This window comes from Porites lutea, chromosome 1 (genome assembly GCF_958299795.1).
Source record: "Porites lutea chromosome 1, jaPorLute2.1, whole genome shotgun sequence".
NCBI lineage: Eukaryota > Metazoa > Cnidaria > Anthozoa > Scleractinia > Poritidae > Porites > Porites lutea.
The window spans coordinates 41,842,457-41,867,681 of NC_133201.1; the positions used below are offsets into that span (position 1 = coordinate 41,842,457).

General features: G+C 39.8%; 2 protein-coding genes across 2 annotated transcripts; both read right to left on the reverse strand.

The window, feature by feature from the left end:
• Positions 1 to 265: 265 nt before the first annotated feature.
• Positions 266 to 9,036, reverse strand: LOC140951331 (uncharacterized). The gene is made up of 4 exons (XM_073400597.1): positions 8,778 to 9,036; positions 6,405 to 7,037; positions 4,587 to 5,138; positions 266 to 1,016 (listed from the first exon to the last, which is right to left on the reverse strand). Exons 1-4 carry the CDS (start codon positions 8,974 to 8,976, stop codon positions 394 to 396), a joined length of 2,007 nt encoding a protein of 668 aa, XP_073256698.1. The 5' UTR covers positions 8,977 to 9,036; the 3' UTR covers positions 266 to 393.
• Positions 9,037 to 11,885: 2,849 nt separating this feature from the next.
• On the reverse strand, positions 11,886 to 24,511 carry LOC140951338 (uncharacterized). Its single transcript, XM_073400608.1, has 4 exons — positions 24,278 to 24,511; positions 19,210 to 19,857; positions 13,743 to 14,291; positions 11,886 to 12,883 (listed from the first exon to the last, which is right to left on the reverse strand). The coding sequence occupies exons 1-4, from the start codon at positions 24,480 to 24,482 to the stop codon at positions 12,261 to 12,263; spliced, it is 2,025 nt and encodes a 674-aa protein (XP_073256709.1). The 5' UTR covers positions 24,483 to 24,511; the 3' UTR covers positions 11,886 to 12,260.
• Between the last annotated feature and the right edge of the window lie 714 nt (positions 24,512 to 25,225).

Sequence of the window (25,225 nt, forward strand, 5' to 3'; positions counted from 1 at the left end):
TAAAGTGCAGAAAGGAAGCTTCTTCAATCCTCCAATAAAACTGACATAAACATCATTGATGCCTTTGCTTGTGCTTTGATGTTACACCCTCGGTAACGCTACGGTATAAACTCAAACCTCCCGCTAACTTGCTTTTCTTTTCTCTTACTTTACGTTACGAAGCAAATGCAAAGGATTTCTCCACAAAAGAGGTTGGGAATACATTCTATTCCTCTGGACAATTTCTCTTTTAGTACCTATACGACACCTATAAGTACTCAATCAGAAGGGGCGGGTAAAAAGTTGCTTTTCCTCTTAGTTGTAACGATACAGTGCGCTGTGAACAAATTCAGCTTTTAAAATAAAAATGAACTGAATTAAAAGGTTGAATTAGTCCTGTTACTGATTTTCATTCTAAGATGACGGTCTCAGTTTCATTTCAGTAAATTTAAGTGAAAGAGAACCTCTGAAGTGATACCACCTGGCTCCGCGGTTATCACGTTTGTTTCTCAGGTATTTTCCATTTAAATTGGAATCGTGGCAATTCGTGTACCACCAGGCACCGGTGTAGTCCACAGCGCAGTTACGAGAGTCAATGTCATTATCTCTGTCTTTGGTGCTAAACGCCATCTTATTATGATATGCTAACGAATCTCCCGCTGTCCCTGAATATGAACCCACTTCAAGTCGATACTTCGCCTGCTCATCACCAATGTTAAACTTTCCATATTTGGCATACACTCTTACTCCATTCCAGTCCTCTAGCTCCACTCGTAGAGTGTTGGGTCTAGCTGCCGTCAGCCTGTGGATCTTGTCGTTTCCTAACCAGAACTCAGCCGTCAGCTGACCAAAGCCTGATTTGTAATCGTTCCATCCGCGATAGAAGTCTACCGAGCCATCTTGTCTTCTCTGGAACACGGTCCATCCTCCACCGTCAGTACGCATGTCACAATATACATTGAAGGATCCTTTTCCGTCTGGGTTCACAGAGTACACTCCACTCTGAGTATGGCCTGACTTTAGCAGATCAGAGCAATCTAACGAGAGCAACAAAAAAACGATTCAAGAAGAAATCAAAAATCCCCCAAAGCAGATCGATGCTCAAGACTGCTTACATCGGCGAATTTATCATTACCGTTCGAAAGAAGGACAGAGACGAAACTTATGAAGTCAGTTCCTTAAGAGCCAATGTCTGTAATTTTCGAAAATCGGCTGACCGTCGTGAAGTTTTGACTTTCTTCATATTTTGCCCAAATAATCTCTATAGTATACTTATTTAAAAAATCACATTAAAACTTGTAACGGCTTTTTATATTTTCAGAAATAGGGCAAAGTTTGAAAAACGCTAAATCGGCGCTCTTTCGAGTATGAAGTTAGCGAAAATTGAGCATTTTCATCCGCGCTCCGGCGTACACGAAAAATGACTGTCAGAATTTCTCTAAATGAAATACCGTCACAAAACAAACACAGACTTGTTAAAATGCAGTGTGCCGGCCGCAGGAAGAAACACGGTTTCAGCACTTTTCAATCAAAAGGTGCCTCTGGCTAACTAGCCCGTGGATTAAGTATTTTAGAAATGAAAGCTGATAATCAACTTGCAATAAAAACATATAAGATAAGGCTTGGACTTGTTCCATCATTCCAGGGAACATATGTTACAGTAGGTGCCTATACGAAGGTAGAGCGTCTTTGCATTGCAGAGCACCATTGTTTACTTACCGTAGTATTGAGTTTTCCTGTCTTAAGACAAAGGCCCATCCCCACTTTCCTGTCTAGTCACTTTCATCATTGTTATGATGTCTTCACTTAATTCTATTTCATTAAGAAATATTTTACCTATACGCGCACGCTGTTCGATTTGTTTAGAAATGTCACGAATTAACGTAATTTACGAAAAATAGTTTGAACTCAATTCGATTGCATAAGCAAAAATTACCTTGAAAATAGTGAACCAAACTGTTCTACTACATAAAGAATTAATTTGAAATAGCATATTTTTCGAGATATTGAAGTTCGTTATTTTGTCCGAAGTTGCGAACGGGTCATTTTGCGTAAAATTTAGAGGTCTTATAAGTGAAATTAGAATCCTCGAAAAATCATGATTAAAGTCCGCGAATATTCAACATACATATTTATTTTTGGTCTCTTTTTAAAGCTTAGGAAGTCTACTTTTAAGGGAAAGAAAGAGTTGTTGTTGGCCGATGGAGCCTTCCGAGTTATTTTGCATCAAAGACACAATAAATTTTGCGTCGTTATTATTTTTTCTTAGCGGCAGGCAATAACAAATTTGAGCGTGCAAATGTGACAGCTATACGCGTATGTTGCAAATGTGCAAATGAATCCACCCGACGATTGGTTGAAGACGGGAAGAGCACGGGACTCATAAACACGCACACGGCTCGTGGACTTTCTGTTCTGTATCACTTGTTCACTCGAAAACAATGCCTTTTCTGTTCTTCATCACGTCATAAAAGTTACTTATTAATCTTTTGTTTACTTAAGCTTTTTGTTTTGGGAGCACATTAATTTAGAGTAGGAAACCTTGCCCTCTATCTGTTTATCTTGTTTCTACATGCTTGATTAGTCTAAAAAGATCTGAGTAACTTTAATATATAGTAATCTCGCGGAGAAGTGTTTATTTCATTGATCTTTACTCTGGTAGTTGTCCTTTTTCGTTAACCTGTTCCAGAATAAGAGGACGAGCTTAGCAAAAGATTTAACCCCTTGAGTTAATTGCTAACGAACAGCCTCGCGAAGACGAGAGGCTGCGAGGCACCTAATAAAGCCGTGTGCGAATGTTCCAAGGCCAAGAAAGAACCTCGAATCGAGCGATGTAACAAGGTAGTGTAAAAGGTAAAAGTGGCCATTATAAAGATAATTAGTATTTTCTGCTAAGGAACGTCAAGTTTGGAGACAAGATGTCCAACTCTCAAAAAGCTACTTTGAATATTTATTCTTCTAAATAGCAAGCTTATCAGTAAATTGGTTATTTATCATCTTCATTCTTAATACTGAGTAAATACTTGGATTTTCCCAGAACCTAAAGGCTTAAACTGAGAACAGAGATTTATCGGACTTTTCTCAAAGGGTCATGTATTTTTAAAATCGAGGGGATCAGTGGGCTCAGAGTGATTAAAAGTAAAAGGCAGTAATAATATCTCCGTACTTTTCACCACCGCCTGGTTAGCTCAATTGGGAGAGCGCCAACACTCAGGGTCTTTAAGCAACTGAGAAGAAAGTGCTGCCTTTGTAATGACATATGCAAAAAAGTTAGACTTTCTAGACTTCAGGGATAAGGAAGAAAATTGTGAGACGTAACAAAAAACCTACACCACTGTTCGGAAACTGAGTAGAGGACGTAGACCCCGTTGGTGTGGCCAGCCTTTCCTGGGCTGGGTGGGTTATCTGATAGGTAGATCTCATTATAGTATAACCTCATGATCCTCCTTCAGATGTCATAATAGCTACCTGTAAACAGTGCATGTACGTATTTACTTATTTCGCAAACAAATACTTTATGGATGGCCCTGCTCATCTCTATATGTACGACGCCTGATCGCAGGTTAAACGAGAGTGATCACAGCGATCGAAAAACTTTGCGATTCTTCTCAGTTCGTGGATGAAAATCGTTCCCGCTCAACAACAATGAAGTAATCTATAAAAAAAGCTGACAATCCTAGGATGATCGTATAGGTATGAACCTTTGACTATCATTAAGCAATAGAAAACGTTTTCCGTGTTTGCATAGCCTGATATAAACACGAGAGGGGTTGGGAGAATTCGAGACAGTTATGCAAACCCGAGACGAAGTCGAGGGTTTGCATAACCGTCGAGAATTCTCCCAACGCCTCGAGTGTTTATATCAGGCTATACAAACAGAGGAAAAAAGTTTTCTATTGCTTTTATAAAATAACTTTCCCTAGAAAAAAACGCAAAACTCTTTGTATGGCATTGATTAAAAGAGAAATTCTTACCAGTCGCAAAATCTTGTCCACGAAGTCTTGCACGCGTAATGAGTTCTTGTTTTGCAAAAAGATGCTTTGCAAAATACGGAGTTTTCTCGCTTGAAATGTCAGCTTAAGCGAAGAAAAATTGACTCACCTTCTTTGTAACGATTTTCCATGTTTCAGCCGACGAAGGAATGGGTAAATAAAGTAAACTTGTCGAGTTTTGAACTCGAAAACTTTTTCAAATTTGGTGCTTGCGTGATTAGCGCGCGAAAAGCCAAACAACTTGACGCCACAACCATGTTTACATACTCTCATGCAAACACTGCTCTCGGCCAATCAGAGCGCGCGTACTATCTTAGTTATTTTATAAAATACCTTGGGAGCTCCCCCCAGTGATATATTCACCACCTTTATCGCCTTAATCAGTTAATTATGTTTCGGTACAGTACTGGGAGAGAAATAAAATACACCATACCTAGTCAATAGCCGAAAAACTTTTATGTTTACTCGAATCGCCTATTTTTGATTTTGGTCACCTACTAGACGACTGACTAGCGTTATAAAAATTTGTTTTACACTCTGTCATCTGAGTCAAAAAGTTATCAAACGAGTATATTAAGGCACTATGTAGCTAATATACTGATTTTTTTTATTTACCTCTACCAGTAGCTTTAACAACCTCAATCACGATGGTAGTTTCCACGTAGAAAAACCCCGCACTTGTTGCAGTACAAATGTAACTCCCTGCATCTTCCTCTTTGGTGTCCCTGATAACTAACGCACCATTGATATGCTGGCTTCGTCCAACTGGAAGTTGTTGTCCTGGTTTTTTCCAGCTTATGACTGGCTGAGGATCCCCAGTAGCAGAGCAGTTTAAAGTTAAAGTTTGGCCAATCGACACTGTAAGGTTTGCCGGTGGCTGTACAGTGAATTGAGGGAGGGAAACTACATTTAACTGAGTTCTTTTTACAACACTTCCTAACAGGTTTGTTGCAGTGCAGAGGTAGTTATCAGAATCAACTTTACGGACACCAACAACTTTGATGACACTGTTGTTTTTCTGTATCCTCCCTTGGGGCAGCTGACCAAATGATCTGCTCCACGTGACCACTGGTGTGGGATGCCCAGTCACGTGACATACAGGAAGAATGGCGTTACTTCCTTCAACAACATAATGAGGTCCCGGATCAAGAGATATGGATGGACGAACTGCAAACAGAGAAGATGAATTTTTCTGCTAACTTGCAAAAGACTAAACCAACTTCCTGGACTGACAACTCCAGCGGATTCGGACGCTATATTTGAACCGGAGAGGTGTTGCGTAACTAATAATTGCACCTCCTCAAACAATATTTTGCTTTTTTGTTAAAACGCCGCTTCTCCAGACAGCGAGAGGTAAAAATCCTTTCCAGGTGGTAGTACCTACAATTAACCTTCTATTAACAGAGTTTATTATTTATTCAAAATATTTCCCCGATTCTGATTGGCTAAAAGTACACGCATAATTCACCATAACCAGCTACTGATGGCCAAATTTGGAAGAATTTGCGATTAATGAACCGATAACGTCAAAAGTACAGCTTCCTTGTAGGTTAATGCACCGTTAACCGCGCGCGAGAAGAACTGAGGAGGAGGTTGAGTTGTTTGGGTTGTGAAAACAAAAATGGCGGACATTCTACTCGCTTCAAGAGTAAGAACTAGGCGAAATAATAGCTAAAAACATGGCAAGAACAGCAAGAAGACAACTCGAAGGGCGACATGTGCTATTTGGAGAATATTTGCGGAGCTGGACAACCCTAAACGTGTTCTATCGAAGATAAGACAAACTTAAAGCCAGAGGCGCAAATACACCAACGCACGGACTGGCCAGTACCTCACGCATGCTCACAGCCATATCACCCAGGTAGTGGCAGCCAAGGACAGCTGTTTCGCCCTTATCAGGGCTCATCAGCATGGCATAGCCGTCGGATCAATGAACGGGGAAAATCCACTGCCTGGGTGATACGGCTGTGCGCATGCGTGAGGTACTGGCCAGGCCGTGGATGAACTTAACATCGATGAAGGTAAGCATGTTTTAGCTATGTTTTCAGACTAGGAGTTATTTTGAATGAATAATAAAACAATTATGGAATTCGGTTTTCGCATCATAATTCCAAAATTCTTCATAAGAAACTCAGCGTCATTCATTAATTGTTAATTGAAATCTACCTAACGTTTCGCGAAAAATTTAATCAGCAGCCAAATAGTGCAAGAGCTGTAACAAACGAGGGTTTTTTCTGTCGTTAGACATTTGATTAGTATAAGAAACAAAAATTAAGAATGTTACATATGTCTTGGGAATAAAAAAGGAAAAATGAAATAAAAATGTAAGATCTTTCTTCCGGATAAAATTTACTTTTTCTCCCATATCTTAAGCTAAGTCCTTGCAATAACTAAGATAATAACAAATAAATCTTCTAAAAAATATTAACTTACCATTCACCACAAGCTGAGCCACTGCGTACGCCTGCCCCAAGATGTTTATCGCTGAACATTTATACACACCCGCATCACCTCCTTTCAAGTTCTGTAAACGCAAAGTCTCTCCTGATACCAATGACTGGCTAATATTTGTTTGACTGTTCAATTTACTCCAAACTACTATAGGTTTAGGATTACCAATAACTGAACACTTAAACGTGGCTGATCCAGTTTCGTTTATAGTCGACCTTGCAGGAGAAACAGCAACAGAAGGTGCTGAAATTGATTCACCGGGCTCTCCTTTAGATCCCGGCATGCCCGCGGGCCCCATGTCTCCTTTTTGTCCTTTCGGACCTGTTACGCCACGTGATCCAATAGGTCCCATGATGCCTTGCTTGCCACTTTTTCCTGGTGATCCCATAATTCCTTGATCTCCTTTGTTTCCTTGTTTCCCTCTCTGTCCTCTTCGTCCCCGGGTTCCTTTCTCTCCTCTCGGTCCGGGTGGACCTGGAGGTCCTGGTGAACACATGACACCCTTTGATTGACAGATGTGTGGTTTTAACTCTGATATAAGTTTGTTTATTTTAAGCGTCGTATTCACTTTATCAACCTGACGTTTGCTTCTGTGGAGCTCAAGCGACTGAAGCTCTAAAAAGAATAGAAACAACCTTTATTGTCATGTTCAACCCTCATGGTAAAAAGAAGACTGTACAGTATAAGCTTTACAACTCATCGAGTGGGAGCTAGTTACTACCAGTATGACGATTGACGGCATTACGGGGTAAATAATCAGACAAATGATTTAGGTGAAAGAACCGCGAAATATAAATTCAAAGCTCAAAGAACACGTATTCATGCAACTAAGCCTTGAGTAGATAAATACTATCAAATATCTTTTTTTGACATGTAATTCTTAAGGGACGGGCTATAAACAAATAAATTTAAAATGTTTCGCCAGCAAATATCTAACTGTAATAACTAATTATCAGTTGCCGATGCCTAAAACGAGTGATAACAGCTCCGCAATTGGAATCAGTATAATTAAAGCAAGTCTTTAATGGTTCCATTAATTAACTAATTAAATTTGTTGCTTGTGATTACAATTCAAATATAATAGACTACTTTTTAAGATTAAGATTAAGATTCTTTAAAAGATTCGATTCGTTCACTTGAACTACTTGCAAAGTAAGACATCTCGTCTTTACCTCATTCGACGCACGTAAGAAAAATGTAAAATAAAAATGCTCTAGAAGTTTAAAATCCTTGAAATATATTTCGTACTTTGAGCCTCGTCAGTCAGTCGATTCGTTCGTTGGCAACATAAGACTTATTTCAGTACATGGAACTGAAGTTCACCGAATCCTCTGGTTCAGGTCCGTCAATAACGCTGACAAATCCGGTTCAGTAAAAGGTAGTGACAAAATAACAAGAAGTAGATGCAAAGGGGAAGCGAAATCACATGTCGCATTCAGTTACGCAATTTAAGTTCTTGAGTTTGACAAAATTGTGTTATGCTGTGAGAAATCCGAAACTCATTGTGTAACCTGCTTTACATTTTACAAATGTCCGCCGCTTCCTTTGAAGCGAAGTACCTCATCCTTCTGTAAAAACTACGGTGGCTCCAAATTAAAAAAAAAATAAAAACAACAGACGCACGAAGCCGCAAAGACGTCTGTGTAGATACTTAATGAAAAGAGAAGTCAGGGTTATTTAAGGGACCGGAATAGAGTCACGATTCGCTTTTAGTCTTGGCAAAATCTGTATATTATAGGGATAAACTCGTGATCCTTCTTCAGGTCCTTCAGTTGTCGTAATGGCTACCTGTGAACAGTGTATATAGTTTTTAGTTCTCATTTCTCTTTTTTTCAGCTACTATTCACACTACATCAAAGTGTGGCACAGCATCTATCCGACAGGTAACGCTGTACTTTCGCAATCGGTGGGGCGGTGATTTGCTCCGTTACAAGCGGAAATCGCGCCGAAATCACCGTTCTTATGAGTAAAAGAAGCCTTATCTGGTGCGTGCCGGTGAAAGAGCTATCTGTAAAGTGTGAACATATGAAAGTGGAAATGATCCTTGCAGTTGAATGTTGAACTTTTTTGACTAGGTAACTGTTGCTCCACTGAAATTGTCTTCATGATTGCCTTCATAATTACCACAAGAAATCAGTTCGAGAACGCGGTCTAATGACCTTTGGAAAGCGGGTCACCTCAACAAGCAAAAAACGACACGCACACACACTTATTCCGATAGTTGCAACTGCGAGGAAAAGGAAGAACAAGCTAGCTATTATCTGGAATAAATAACTGTAATTTTGTTGAATCTTTCAAAAATTGGCAACTTTACCAAGTAAAAACAAACCTAGGCTGAATTAAAAAGAAACTTACGCTGAGAATTGTTGGTTATTGTTGAGTGTACTTCACTCGATGGAGGCTTAGTCTCTGCGACGATTTCAAGAGCGTTAATTCTCTTCTTCTGTTCGTTTAGTTCCAGTTCAACTCTTAAAAACCCGGCACAATAAAACCCAATAGACAAAACAGAAAGAATTGTGGCAAATGAGGGCGCACTTTGCTTTTGAGTTGCCATGTCGGTGATATCCGCACAATTAAGTTATTCCAAGTGCTGGGGGTTTCTTAAATTGAAATGATTCAGCTACCGTTATTCGATATCGTGTACACGTGCCTCAGTGATAGCTTCTTCCTGTTGCTCTTTTTAATCAAATTTCCTGTATGTATGAAGGAAATAAATTTCAAGTTCGTTTTGCACATGCTCGCTTTAGAATTAACAAGAGGTGAGGTATCAAAATAGGATAAATACTTGAGTATAAATTCAATCAGGGAAACCAAGAAATTTAAATAGTTCTTAAAAACATGATTACACTGTAAAAACTGAAAAAAAGACTGTATTCCACTGTCCGAGCTACAGTCTTACAGGGTTGACATGTTTAAAACACGTCAACTGTTTGAATGACCAATTACAAAGGCACAAAAAGCCTACGTCCTACATGTACTTGGACTTAAATGGGTCAGCAAACTCACTTACGCATGATTTACCTTTCACAAAGGGCGGGCCCCCTGGGAGAGGTCCAGCACTTCGGGGCTCAGGGGTGGGGAATTGATTTGAAGTGGTCCTAGTCCCGGCGGGTGTATATATAGGAGGTGGGGCAACTCCTCATTGAGTTGTTCTCGTTAACTAGGTCATTTCTTGGTGGACATGATGGCGTCGGACCTAGTCTACACGGCAGGCGCTTGAAATAATGGGCGCCCATTGTTTTCAAGCGCTTTCTACGCAGGCTGCGTCAGATCACGTGGAAAAGACTCTCAAGACTGTTTATTTCCAGGGGAAATCTCACAGAATTGTAGCCATCTGGTTTTAAGCACAGGTAACCCAAGCTCACTGAGTGAAACTTACCATGTGGCGAGTTGTTGTTGTCCTTGATTTGTAAACAAGTTTCGGGAAAAATAGTCTCCTTGAAGGAAAGGTGAAGGAGACTATTTTTTCCGAAACTTCGTGTACATATTAAGGACAACAACAACTCGCCACATGGTAAGTTTCATCGATTTTTATCTCCACTTTCTTGCAAATTTCCAGACCTTAACTTCGCCCCATATGTCCTCTATATTTACGCATGTTATGAAACGTGACACAAACAGTGATCCTGGGTTACATGTGGTTAAAGAAGAAAAACTTTCAAAAATAAGTCTGGGTTCGAAGGTACGTTTGTTATAGATTGTCAGGAGCCTATGGATATAAGATAGTAGATAGCCACGAGTCACGATCATTCAAGCGGTTTGTGATATATTTAAGAGTCAGTTTGGTTTTAGCTATTTGAGCTTTTTATTTATACAGTAAATTGTAGATAATGACCCGCTATCGCGATTATAATAAGCCTTCAGCGTTGTTGTGATGTCACAGCGGGAAGTGGTAGTGCAAGCGATAGCTCAAATTTTACAATTAACTTCCTTGATATATCATTTGCAAACATCAACTTAATTCCTTCATTTGTAAAACTACCGTAATAATCATATAAACTTTTGTCAAACATTTTACAAAATCTCCTGCCAGCTGTAGTTATCCAAACAGTATGATACTTCATTGTTGTTCGAGAGTCTACAGTGAAACAATGTGAAAAATATTGTTTATAGTGTTTAAATGCGAGAAAGCACCGGAATGGCGCTTTTTTTTTCGTGCCGGTCGGTCTTAAGCTTGCTTTCTTCTTATCCCAAGTTTAAAAAACCTTTTACCATAAAAAGCAGTCAAATTTCCCCGTCAGTCCTCAGTATCATGATATTGTTTCTCTGTTTATGACAAACAGTCAAGTCCATAGATATGACACAAGAACAGCTAGTAATTATCGAGTGCATTCCTGTCGTACGAACATCAAGAAATACACAATTCTTTACCAAGGACCTAGCATCTGGAACTGTCTTCCTGCATCTGTTACAAACTTGTCAAGCTTTTCTGTCTTTAAGAACAAAGTGCTAGAGTTTTTATTAAGATAGTTACTAAATTAGTTCAGCCGCACTTCTTCGCAGCCCTTATTTCTTATAATACTGTGATGTCGAGGTCGCCTCTCTTTATAAGCCTGGTGGTTTCTTGAGGTCTCCTCGCCTAACAACCTGCTGTATCCTGTAAAATTTGCTATAAAAAAAAGGCTAATAAAAAAATGATGATGAATATATTTCAGGGGCACCCAACGAGAATATAGTTCAAAACCACTTAAACGTAGAATTGTTTAACGTATTTTAGTATTTAAACGGTAGGTATAGGCATATTTTTATCCCCTAAAAATTTTTCATCTGTTCGGATTTCGTAACTGAAAGTCAAGTGATCCGAAAATTATAGGGATCAAAACTTACCTTTTCGAAAATTTTAGCCAGAAAAAAGGCTCCCGAAAATTCTAGGTGACCTTTTTAGGGTAAAAATCCGTTAAAAATAGGCAATTATACCATTTTTTAGATGTCAGAAAATCCTAGGAGAGGCAGGCAAGCAAGAAATTTTACAACAAATGTTCCGAAAATTCTAGATCTCAAATCGTCTTCCGAAAAGATATTTTTCCGAAAATTGTCGTTGGGTGCCCCTGATATTTGATGGGGCCAAATTACGATCATCCAAACCGCAGCATGTTTTTGTTCTTCCAATAGCTTGGAACTGGCTCAGCATGTGTAAACAGGTAGCAGTAAATCAACTCAAAACTACAGGCAGACCAGCCTTGTTCGTCGGGCCGTTGTTGTAATTGAAATGTGAGTATTCACCATCTTCACAAAGATCATAAATGCACCTTGTTTATCCCAAAATTTTGCATAGCTTTTGTCCTCGATTTCTCTTGGAACGACTGTATACCCGGAAGCAATTGGAAACAACGATTACTGCAAAATGTGAGGGGAGAAACAAGGTGCATTATGGTCTATTAGAATCTTTTGGCTCGATGGAAGAGATACAGACGAACATTACGGCTGCTACAATTTACTCCAAAATAAGATTTGAACCTATTAAATGTTCCGAACAAAGTTCAAGCGAAATATTAAATTCGTTATCTGTCATCTTTTTTTCTTTCCCGGGCTGTTTAGATTGTAGCCGCCTATAATCTTCATTCTCTTAGAACTGAATTTTTTGGAGGCTACGTTTGAAACTTTTGCTGAATATTGTGGCGGCTCAGGAAGACTGAGTCGTTATTCTCGGAAGCTTTCCACAAGCCACAGTGTATAAAAAAGTTCCCTTTTTGCACAAGAGTAGGTAAAAAGGAACTATCATCATAATGATCTAACGAGTTATCACGATACAACTGTGCCACAGACAACTTCACCATTTTTTAAAGAAAAATTACACTGAAAAAACAGGTTGAGGCAGTGGTGTAACTGGCTTTCTTTCTAAGATGACGGCCTAAGTTTCATTTCAGTAAATTTAAGTGAAAAAGCACCTCTGAAGCCACTCCAACAGGCTCCTCTGTAATCATATTTTCTTCCAAGGTATTTTCCGTTTAGATTGGATGAGTGGCAAGACTCGTACCACCAGGCACCAGTGTACGTCACAGCACAGTTACTACTCCAGATGTCATTATCTCTGTCTTTGGTGCTAAATGCCATGTTATTATGCTGTACAATCGAATCTCCTGCTGTCCCTGAATATGAACCCACTTCAAGTCGATATTTCGCCTGCTCATCACCAACTTTAAACTTGCCGTATTTGGCGTATACTCTTACTCCGTTCCAGTCCTCTAGCTCCACTCGCAGAGCACTGGGTCTAGCGGCCGTCAACCTGTGGATCCTGTCGTTTCCTAACCAGAAATCAGCCGTCAGCGGACCAAAGCCCGATTTGTAATCGTTCCAGCCGCGATAAAAGTCTACCGAGCCATCTTGTCTTCTCTGGAAAACGGTCCATCCTCCACCATCAGTGCGCATGTCACAATATACATTAAAGGATCCTCTTCCATCAGGATTTATGGAGTAAACTCCATTCTGAGTATGGCCTGACTTCAGCAAATCAGAACAATCTTGGGGGAAAAATATGAAATGCTTTATCAAGAACAAAGTATCAAGTACGTATTAGCCCTATTTATTCAGACCGAGGGGAGCTTTTGAGGCCTTCTCGCTCTCAGGCTAGTACATCATTTATTTTACTAATTTAAGGGATCAATTGAGGCTTCTGGGTAACTGTCCACCTACCCCTCCCCTAAGCCAACATTGACACTTACTTCTCTCTAAGGGCAAAATTGTGACTTAGGGGAGGGGTAGGTGGTCAGTTACCTAGAAATCTCAGCTTTAAGAAAGAAAACAAAAGCACATAATGGGTAGAACGTTCACAAGCGCAGTACGGAAACGTTGAATAACCTTCCACCAAGAGCCATAATGTCCCATCATGGCCTTTGCTTTCTACTACAAATTAGGAGCAAATATTAAGAGGCTCCTTAAGAATTATTCACCCAAGAATAGCTTCTGATTTAATTACCTGAACTCTACCCTTATTAAAGCAAGATCACTATCAGTGAAAACCCTAGAATAAACGTTATGGCCCGCCTCTCTCACCCGACATAACAATACGTCAATGTTAATTATTATTGAATGCAGTGGTGGATTTTTAGGTGGATATTTCTTAAAATGATTCCGCCTAAAAACGGACTCCAACGGGATGGATTCCACCCCCACGAGGTTTTTCTCACAGATTTCTATTCAATTTTTTATCGTTCAGAAACAACCACCTCTCTTCAGTAACTGTTTCAAGAGACCAGGGGATGTGCCACTCCCCCCTCCCGGTTTTCACCAAGTTTGGTCGTACGTCCTAGAATTAACCTGGCCAACACACCCTCCTCTTAGGATTCATCCTCTCTCGTAATAAACGGATTCCTTGTTTACCTTGTTTAGAAGGCAGAACATCAATAGTGGTGACAGTTTCTACGTCAAATACCCCTGCAATCGTTGCAGCACAAATGTAATTCCCAGCATCTTCCTTTTTAATGTTCCTGATAAATAACCCACCGTTAATCTGCTGGCTCCGACCAACTGGAAGTTGTGCTTCTTGTTTCTTCCAGTTCATGGCTGGTTCAGGATCGCCAGTAGCGCTGCAGTTCAAAGTTAACGTTTCGCCAATCAACACAGTAACCTTTGACGGTGGCTTTACAGTAAACTGAGGAAGGGAGATCACAACTAAAACAGTTCGTTTGACCACACTTCCTAACAAGTTAGTTGCAGTGCAGAGGTAGTTATCAGAATCAACCTTACGAACTCCGAACAGTTTCATGACGCTATTGTTTCTGTGTACCCTCCCCTGGGGTAGCTGACCAAATGACTTACTCCATGTGACCAGTGGCGTAGGATAGCCAGTCACGTGACAAACTGGTAGAGTTGCATTACTTCCTTCAACGACGTAAACTGGTCCCGGATTAAGAGATATGGAAGGACGAACTGCAAAACGAATTTCACGTGATTAGAATAGAAAAGGACTTCAATAGAATCATTCTCAAAAGGTTTTTTAGACACTATTTACGATGACATGAATACATTAAATACTAAACTGCTTAAGTTATAAATAATAAATATAAGAAAATAAGAATTCGTAATTTTAAAAAAAAGACACCAATGAAAAGACTTGCTCTAAAAGTTGCCCTTTTATAGCTTGCTTGAAAGACTGCATGGAAACGCATTGCTTTATGTCATTATCTAAATTGTTCCAAATACTAGGTCCTTTATATGCGAAAGTGCGTTGGCCAGAAGCAGTTCTATACAATGGTATATGTATTTAGTAAAATCCAACTAATGGTCTATTATCAATGCTGCATTCTGATTGGTTGAGCTACTACTACGCTATATGTTATAGCCCACTAGTAGCGAAAAGCGCGGGCTTTTTGGCGGCAAAAAAGGATTAAAGTCTAGCTTTAACTAGCTAAAAGTTGTTTTGTTCTCGATTTTTTTGACCAACTGGTTGGATTTTACTAAAACAATAGGCCATTTCCGAGTTCCAAAAAATCTCACTTTCAAAGCGAGGCTAAGTGCGAAGCCATTGATGTGAAAATGATCTTTAATTATGATGCAAATAAGACTCATTTTCACAACAAAGGTTTCGCATTTAGCCTCGTTTTGAGAGTGAGACTTTGTGGAACTCGGAAATGGCCTATTATTCCTCACGCCCCCACGGCCTCTGAGTCAATATTCCATTCGGCCTTCGGGCTCATGGGCTATTGACTCACAGCCAATTCGGGCTCGAGGAATAATTGTTAAAATAAATCACGCTTGCGGGTGTGGCGAGCATGGATGCTGGAGCGTTTAGTAAGTTTATCTACCAGATGTTTAGGTGCGAGGCTCTTGAAACATTTGTAAGTTAAAACAGAGTCCCTATAATACAATAATTGTTTGAAAGGAAGCCAGTTAAGCTGGCGGAGAAAAGGGATCACGTGGTCAAATTTCCTAGAATTCGTTACAATTTTGCTCGCAAAGTTCCGAATTGGCTGTAATTTGTTTATGTTCTGAGTTGAAGTATTAGACCAGACAGTTGAACAATAAAGCATTTTGCTAAAAACTAATGATGAAATTAACAGCTTAAGTGTCTCTTTGTCAACGCTTTCTTTAACTCTATTTATTTGATATAGCTTTGAAAAGCAGGAGGAGACTGTCTTTGAAATATGATGGTCGTAAGTCGATTGAGGATCTAGAATGACTCCCAAGTCCTTGGCTGAGGCGACAGGTTTTAATGTCGCGCCGAGAAGTGACATGCTGAGGTTCTGCGGTAGTCTGTTTAACATCTGTCTGGTTCCAAGGAGGAGGAGCTTGGTTTTATCAGGGTTTATGAGTAAGTGACTCTCACAGCACCACTGGGCTACGCTGAGAAGATCTTGTTCCAGCTTATCAATAGCTGCATCCAGTTCTATCATCGGAAAAGATAGGAATAACTTCGAATCATCAACGTATGATTCTAGGTTAGAAGAGCTAGAAGCTAAGGGTAGACCATTAAATACAGAATAGCAGGGGTGTTAAAATCGCTCCTTGAGGAACGCCATGGGTAATTGGCAGAGTGTCCGAGTGGGTGGAACCAATTCTCAAGTATTGGTAGCGACTAGATAAGTAGCTCTTGAACCAGTTGACAGTCGAGGGCGAGGCTCCAACGTTAGAGAGTTTGTGAAGCAGTCTTGCGTGGTCAATGCTGTCGAAAGCTTTCGAGAGGTCTAGTAATACTACAGTGGTGATCTGCTTTTTGTCTATTGTTTCAAGTACACTATCCGTGAGCTGGATATTTAAGGTCTCTGTAGAGTGCGCTTTTTTATTACGTCTTTGGTGGGACTTAAGGCGTTGAATTGATTCAAAATAATCTTCTCAAATACTTTGGATGCAACAGCTAGAAGAGATAATTGTCTGTTATTGGCTGCTTCTTCATGATCGCCGTCTTTGACAATGGGTATTACCTCGGCCTGTTTCCATTTAGCAGGAAATGTACTGGTAAGTATAGAGCAATTAATAATCTCAGTCAAAGGGCCGAGTATGACAGGCAAGCAGTCCTTTTTGTATGCGAGCACTAACTTTTTCAGGTCCAGGTGATTTATTCAGTGGTAGAGATGCTATAACTCGACGAACCTCCTCACATGTCACTGTTCTTAAATTGAATAGCTCATCTGGGGTGGAGCTAGTATTCGCATCGGTTGAAAGTTCTCGAATTGTAATGTTATTTTCTTCTGACAGATGCCGAGATGCGTCAGCGGAATTTTTCACAACCTTGGAGAAAAACTGATTGAGTTCGTTGGCTACAACTGTCAGGTTTTTGGTATAAGCTGGTCTTTTTTTTGTCTTTAGAAGGTATGGCGTGATTAATGATCTTCCAATTACCACAGTTATACGTGAATATCTATGGCGAAAGTAACAGTTTTCTTCGATTCCTTGCACTAGCGTTAAATAAATGGTCAAATATCTGTAAAATAACTGAAGTAAAGCTTAACTGTACTAAACAAATGAACACAAAAAAATGAAAACGTTCTTAACTGACTCTCTGCCTGAGGTATGTTCTGCAAAACGTTCGTGCAAAAAAGTATTGTACTTACATTTTAACTGAATTGCAAGACTTGCCGAGATTGAAAATCTACTCGCCATAGGGAACAGATTTCGTGGCCATTCTTGACTTTTTGTCACTGACGAAAAAGCTGGCCGTTGTTACAAGATTATTTTGGCAGTAGGATACGCGCTGTAGTGGCCGTTGCGGTTGTAGAGAGGTTTGAACAAATTAGCCGTTGTATGAACTGTCCGCCAGGACAAGAAAGTGGCCGTTGTAGAGAGGAGGACATTAGTGGAGGTTCGAGTGCATAATTCACAATTAAATACAGGTTAGCATCAATGATTTGGCATAAACACGTGTTTCTCGTAAGAATAGTGAGTGACGTCATTTCCCGCCGCGGTCAGTTTTTGTTACGTGCTAATGCTAACTGAAACATCAACAAAGATTTCTTCAAAACGAACTATTGATCCTGAGGCTGTTTAAGAGGGAGTTTCCCTAAAACCGGTCCACTGCGTTTCGGGTCGGAAAAACAATTTCCTTTAAACTTTGCTCATTAATATATCTTAGTCCAAAAGTAATTGAAAACCGCATTAGTTTTTGAAAATATTTCAAAATAAAAGTTTTCGGGAAGAAAATCACTTCAGCGCCCGGCGGCCAAATTTTGGCAGTGACAAAGAGTAAAAATAGCGCATATTGCCGAGTTCACCACTTCAAAGTTTTACACTTTCAACGATTTTTTTCACTTCCTAGGATTAAATTGGCCCTTAAATGATGTAAAGCACACAATTTTGGTCTCTCAAAAGCAACTCATGTCTACTAAGTATTTTTTGATTTACCCCCACTTTGCCGTAGGCGGGAAAGGGCTCAAAAAGGCATATTTTCATTCGAGCACTGTGCAAAATTCCTAGCCTGCGAGCAACCTCTCCTATCTGAACGAGCGAAGCGAGCCGCGCGAGAACGCGCGAGCGAGCGGCGAAGCCGCGAGGGGCCGAGGCTCGCTTCGCTTGCCCAAATAGGAGAGCTTGCTCGCAGGCTACAAAATTCCCACATCTTCTAACTGAAAACGTTTTTTTAGACCAACAAAGGGAATGTCCAAAAACATAGAAACATAAAAATATATTGTGATTTTAACGATTTATCAGCACAGCCGATCGACGAAATATGCCTATTTCCTGTTATAAGGGGCACCCAACGTCAATTTTTGGAAAATATCTGTTCGGAAGACGATTTCAGATCTAGAATTTTCGGAACATTTGTTGTAAAATTCTTGTTGCCTGCCTCTCCTAGGATTTTCGAACATCTAACAAATGGTATAATTGCCCATTTTTAACGGATTCAATACCCTAAAAAGGTCACCTAGAATTTTCGAAAACCTTTTTTTCTCGCTGAAATTATCGAAAAAGTAAGTTTTGATCCCTTTAATTTTCGGATCACTAGACTTTCAGCTAGGAAATCCGAACAGATGATAGATTTTTAGGGAATAAAATTATGCCTAAATGCTACAATACGTTTAACAATGCTATATTTAAGTGGTTTTGAACTATATTCTCGTTGGGTGTTATGACTGTTTACAATACACGATGGAAGGTCTTAATGCATACAAAGCCGCAAGAACACAATAATTCATGAAATGTATCAAGTATTTTAGACATTTTGTGACTTTTGACACAATAGAACATCATTTAGGAAAGGAAACCGTTAAAGCCGAACGCATTAATGCTACTGGTGTACCTGTTTACAACGCTTGATCCGATCGAGTCGTCTTCGCTTCTTACACAAACCTGATATCACATGATGGCGCTTGTCACGCATTCCTATATCTGGAATCGTTACGCCGCGAAAACATTTTTTGTTAGGCTGAATAAAATTGAAAGGCAGGAAGTTATCTTATCAATAGAGTATTCTATTATATTTATTGCTGTTTTCGTGGGCAAGCTACAAAATCAAGAATCATGCATGCATTGCCTGGTGCATTAACAATTATGTAACTTTTTAGTTTTCCAGGAGCAGGCTCCTGTCCATTCAGCTTAGCATTTATAAAACAATTGGTTGTCGCTATGAGCTTTCGCTTTGTTTCGTTTTATGTTTGGGCTTGGGATAATTTTGATCTCAGAGCATGTTAGAAAAAAGGAGCAAGCACCTCCTAAGGTAGTGAAACAAACGAGAAATTATACTGTCATGATACATTTAATTTGCTAAAAAAAGTATTGACCTACGTTGCTTAATATAATTAGAGGGTCTGCAAAATAAAATATAATTCCGAGCTTTTTTCGTTAGTTGACTGAGAATTAATTTCTGCAAGATACTGAGATAATAGTCAATAAAAAATGAAAAAAAAAAACTCACCATTCACTATTAGGCGACCAACTGCGTGCGCCTGCCCCAAGATGTTTACCGCTGAACATTTATACACACCTGCATCACTTCCTTTCAAGTTCTGTAAGAGCAAAGTGTCTCCTAAAACCGCTGATTGGTTAATTTTTGTTTGACTGTTAAGTTTACTCCACACTACTGTAGGTTTAGGATTACCATTGACAGAACACTGAAACGACGCTGATCTGGTCTCGTTTGCAGTCAATTTTGCAAGCGAAACAGCAACAGTAGGAACTGAGATTGATTCACCAGGCTCTCCTTTAGATCCCGGCAATCCCGCGGGCCCCATGTCTCCTTTTTGTCCTTTAGGACCAGCTACACCAGGCGACCCAACTGGTCCCATAATGCCTCGCTTGCCCCTCTTTCCTGGTGATCCCATGATGCCTTGATCTCCTTTGTTTCCAGGTTTCCCTCTGTGTCCTCTTCGTCCCTGGGCTCCTTTCTCTCCTCTAGGTCCAGGAGGACCTGGAGGGCCTGGGGGACCAGGCAAACACCTACGACCTTTTGATTGACAAATGTGTGGTCTTAACTTCGATAGTAGTTTGTTGACTTCGAGAGTGGCGTTAACTGAGTTAATCTGGCGTCTGTTTCTGTTATGGTAAATTTTACGAGGTTGAAGTTCTGAAAAGATGAACGAAAGAACACTAACCCATCACTAAATCCAGGATAAAATGGAACATTATGACAGTGAGTAGTATATAGTGTGGCTGCTTGTCAGAGAAAACCTTAATATATGGGAAACTTGTTTATTTTAAAAGTTGACTTCAGCAGACTGTAAATAAGGGCAAATGCAAAATATAGAAATCCGGTTCTCCGGTCCAGTATTTTATGGCCTTTTATCCTTAAAACCAGCTGAATTAGGACATTATTACTGTGGACAGACTTAGACGTCATTCAACCTGATTTCCCATGGGACGAAATCTTCTTCACTCTTCTTCACTCTTCTTTTCATCCCAGAAAACGCATGTTAAACATTTGAGCTGCTGTGCACCACAGAGCTGAACCGTAGTAAATCTGGAAAGTTCTATAACGTGCAGTGTGCCAATTATTTTTTCAAGCAGAAAGAATCCAAAACTTTTACATACAAGTGAGGTAGGGACTCAGCGGGCAGATCAGTACACTTGGTACACAAGGTACACTCAGCACAGCCGGTACACTCTTGGTACCGCGGGTACACTCGGTACAGCCGTTACACTCTATACTCGCGGTGCAGCTGGTACACTTGGTACAATCGTTACGCGCAACCGATCTTCTCGTATACAGGCTCTCTCGTAAGTTACCACTCTTGATGCACGAGAAAGTGGTCGCTTAAGGGCGGTGGTCGTCAGCGCGAAAAATCAATAAAAAAAACTCTCCAACTTAACTGATAAGCGTGATTACATAAAGTTATTACCTAACAAGCTAAAAGGCAAACAGACTATTGGCAATAATATTTCAAATCAGTATAACAGTTTGAACGACTGAAACTTTGTTGTAAATAACATTTTGCATCAATGTGATATTTCAATCCTCAGATCGTATTATAGCTATCATTTTTGTAAGTCAACTTTCAGCTCGCTTGGTCAGCTTGGTCTTTTATGACATTTGCTTGGTCTTTTGTGACATTTGAGCAGTGGTTTTCTTACAATCGTAAGTGATCATGACGGGTGGTCGCTTGACGTCACTAAAATTCAAACTACAAAACTATCGATCCTACTGAGATTTTACTTTCATGGTGTATTAGAGCAGCTGAAAACTAATTTTCAAACAAATTTGCGCTTCAAAAAGGTTCTTGGTTTTGTAATAGAGTAGCTTGAATTTCTAAGCTTTTGCGTGACGCAGCATTTACATGACTGCCGAGAGAGCTGTCATTTAGGTTAAAAAAGTGACTTTTTTCGAGGAATTTTGCTATCTAAACACTTCAAGTATCAGAAAAAGTATTACTTTAATTTGTACAAGTTCCTCGAGGAGTAAATTCACGCTTTTGTAGCAAAACTCGGTAACAGATGTTTCTGTTGGTTTCTGTCCGCCATGTTGGAGCTCATCCGGATGAGCTCCAGCATGGCGTTTCCTTACAAAGCTCTATAAATTTGGGTAAAACATTTCCTTGGATATCTCGTATACGAATTATTCCTTCGGCCCAAATCTTGGCGAGGGTCCTTGTATATTTACCTCCTTTCATTTCCCAGATTCTGGACTTTGTCTGTAGGATGGTTTTGATTTTTATTTTGATCTATTTTCAATGGCGTGACACTGAAAACCGGCAATAAAGCAAAAGTAATGGTCGTTTACAAGAGAGTTTCAAAAACAGTATTTGACTGAAAAACAACACGGTTATTTTTTAAAGTGGCCGCTTACCATCGAGGTGTGGTCGCTATGGAGAGTCGAATAGCTGTTGTCGAAGGAGGATTGTTGGAAATCGACTTTCCTTCACATATCAAGGTACAAAACACCTGTTCTAATGATATTGAAGATACGCACAAAACATAATAAACCGAAGACAAGGGGCCAAAAAGTTGATTGAGCCTATTAAGTGAGCCTTATTTCATGTGGGAAATAGTGATGGTAGCCTGCGTAGCATGGCGCTTTTTGGGCGTGCAAAGTAATAAAGGCGGGCGAGGGAAGTGAAACCGCGAGGAGATTGGGGAGGGAGCAGCTTGCGCGTGTTTTTGCGGCTTCGCCGCTCTGTCGTGCTCCCGACAAAACCGCCATGCTATGCAGGCTATAGTGATGGTGGATCGGTGCTGTGCTGCCCACTAAGCTAAGAAGTCTCAAAACTTTACACTTTTAACACTTTCAACTCATCGAATAAGTTACGTTTTGATGAAAAGATCTGTCCAGACTCCTACCAAATTAATCCGCTTGAATCGCGCCGCAGGTATCCCAAGTTCATTTTCCCTTTTTTTTCTCAGTCTGTCTTTCTTTTCTTTCGGTTTTGTTTGGTTATGGGAAACCTTGGCGAGTAAATAATAGAAAAGTCAATACTAAGGTTCAAGAGTTGACCAAACTTGGCAAAAACAGCACAAATACACTTGACCGCTGACAACTGCTATTTGAAGAATATCTGTCAGACTAAAAATCCCATTATATCCTGAATTTGCCAGGGTACAGACAAATGAGGACGGGAAGTTAACATCCGCTGTATGACATTTTAAGACTGCAGACTGAACGAAGATTTTAGATTGTAAGCTGTAAATTAAATAACACCGAAAATCTTGCTTATAAAGTTGACGTCATAAAAGATATAGCATCGATCGTTCAAGGCATTTGAAAAAGTAGCCTCGAAACAAGGTTGATATTTATTGCGCAAAATTACATTGGATTCATTTCCAAGATGCTGTTGGCTGTTCTTCTCCGACTCTTTATCGACTCTTATCACTAAAAATTTTGTTGATTTCAGACTTCTGTATGATATTTTCTTCTTCCTTGATTATTGTTAGCTGATAATGACAACTATTCATGTCATATAATACCTGTCTAGTGGTTTTCTGTAAAGAAAGCTTTTAGATGAGAGCACAGTCTTATTCACTACCATTACGTCAAAAACAATTATTATAGATCAAGGACATTTGACACCTCTCAAATACCTTATAATAGCAAATTAATGCTTGTGTTCATTAAGGATTTGAAATTAACGCGACTTTAATGAACGCGAATAAAAGAGAAAAATACTTCCCAACTAAGAAAAGTGACGCGAAAGGAGGGGTAAAATTTTAAAAGAACGAAAATTAACGCGACATACAAAATAAGGGAAAGTTGTTAAAACAACAGGAACAAATATATTTAAACTTGACCGAAATCTAGGGGGCAGATGTTGAGGGTTAGAAACTAAGATCGCGGAAAATAACGCTGCAGTTTATTTATGGCGCGGAAATTAACTCTAACAAAAATTAACGCGAATTTTGTAAATTTGCGCGGAAAATGTCAACTACGCTTCTAGGCCTGACTTTCTTACTTTGTTAAAAGCTGGAGAAAGAGGTAACGTTGTTGATGACGTCACCTTTATAACGATATTTTTGGTTTCCTTTAATAAAGAGTCTTTCGACGTATGCTACGCAGGCTACCTGTGAGTTAATTATTGAAGCTACGTTCACACTATGATAGGGTATACATACTATGAACAGCAACGGGCTAGAACAAGTCGTTCACAAGACATTGAGTATAAATATCATGCCGAAGCAACCAGCCGAGAGGGTTTAGTGAATTAAATCGTCCTAGTCCTCACTCCAGACCTTGCTTCTACTTATTCACTTCCGCTGCGATTCACACTACATCACTGACTGTGGCACAGCACCTATCTGACAGGTGACGCTCTACTTTTGCGATCGGCGCGGTGCTGCTTTGCTCCATTACAAGTGGAAATCGCCCCTAACTGATCACCGTTCTTATGTGTTAACAGAAGCCCTATCTGGTGTGTGTTTTTACGCGGGCCGGCGAAAGAGCTACAACCCTGGTCAAAACTCTTGGGACGCTAACGCAATAGCTTGTCAAATTTTGGCATCTTCCCTCCCCCCTTCCCCCTCGGTGCAATGTTGGCGTTATGCATTCAAGTTTTAATTCAACACAATCAACACTGCTTGGGGGAGAGGGGGCGAGCAGAAATAGCCCCTTATAACAACATCTCAAAGCCTTTTTAAGAGGTAGAATACGACTTAATTTAGCAAAGTGCGTCTTTGTGCCTAATTTCCTCAAGTGCCCCAAGACGTTTTGACCAGGGTCGTATCTGTAAAGTGTGAACATATAATGAAAGAGGAAATGATCATTACAGTTGAATGTTGATTTCTTTGACTAGGTAACTGTTGCTCTGCTGAAATTGTCTTCAGGATTGCTTTTATAATTACCACAAGAAATCAGTTCGAGAACGCGATCTAATGACCTTTGGAAAGAGGGTCACCTCAACAAGCACAAAACAACACCAACATCCCACTAGTTGAAAATGCGAGGAAAATAAATAAACAAGCTGTTATCTAGAATAAATAACTGTACTGTTGCTGAATCTTTCAAAAAGTTGTCAACTTTACAAAAGTAAAACAAACCTAGGCTGAATTAAAAACAAACTTACGCTGAGAAATGTTGGTTATTATTGCGTCTGGGTGTACTTCACTTGATGGAGGCTCAGTCTCTGCGACGATTTCAAGAGCATTAATTCTCTTCTTCTGTTCGTTTAGTTCCAGTTCAACTCTTAAAAACCCGGCACAATAAAACCCAACAGACAAAACAGAAAGAATTGTGGCAAAGGAGGGCGCACATTGCTTTTGAGTTACCATGTCGGTGATATCCGCACAATTAAGTTATTCCCAGTACTGGGGGTTTCTTAAATTGAAATGATTCAGCTAGCGTTATTCGATATCGTGTACACGTGCCTCAGTGATAGCTTCTTCCTGCTGCTCTTTTTAATCAAACTTCCTGTATGTATGAAGGAAATAAATTTCAAGTTCGTTTTGCACAGGCTCGCTTTAGAATTAACAAGAGGTGAGGTATTAAAATAGGATAAATACTTGAGTATGAATTCAATTAGGGAAACCAAGAACTTTTAAAAAGTTCTTAAAATCATGATTACACTGTAAAAAGTGAAAAAAAAACCATTTGGCGAGTTGTTGTTGTCCTTGATTTGTAAACAAGTTTCGGGAGAAGACGTCTCCTTGAAGGAAAGGTGAAGGAGACTATTTTTCCCGAAACTTCGTGTAAGGACAACAACAACTCGCCACATGGTAAGTTTCATCGATTTTTATCTCCACTTTCTAGCAAATTTCCAGACCTAAACCTCGCCCCATATGTTCTCTATATTTACCCATGTTATGAAACCCGTCAGTGACACAAACAGTGAGCCTGGGTTACCTGTAGTTAAAGAAGAAAAACTTTCAAAAATAAGTCTGGGTTCGAAGGTACGTTGGTTACAGATTGTCAGGAGTCTATGGATATGAGATAGTAGATAGCCACGAGTCACGATCATGCAGGCGGTTTGTGATATATTTAAGGGTTAGTTTGGTTTTAGCTATTTGAGCTTTTT

Bases quoted from the DNA above. Each gene is read 5' to 3' on its own strand.
- LOC140951331 (XM_073400597.1), bottom strand. From the start codon at position 8,976: ATGGCAACTCAAAAGCAAAGTGCGCCCTCATTTGCCACAATTCTTTCT. The intron at 7,038-8,777 runs GTAAGTTTCTTT...TATTCTTTTTAG, and splicing joins AATAACCAACAATTCTCAGC to AGCTTCAGTCGCTTGAGCTC. The intron at 5,139-6,404 runs GTAAGTTAATAT...CTCTGTTTGCAG, and splicing joins GGCTCAGCTTGTGGTGAATG to TTCGTCCATCCATATCTCTT.
- LOC140951338 (XM_073400608.1), bottom strand. From the start codon at position 24,482: ATGGTAACTCAAAAGCAATGTGCGCCCTCCTTTGCCACAATTCTTTCT. The intron at 19,858-24,277 runs GTAAGTTTGTTT...TCATCTTTTCAG, and splicing joins AATAACCAACATTTCTCAGC to AACTTCAACCTCGTAAAATT. The intron at 12,884-13,742 runs GTAAACAAGGAA...TTTTCCCCCAAG, and splicing joins TGTTCTGCCTTCTAAACAAG to ATTGTTCTGATTTGCTGAAG.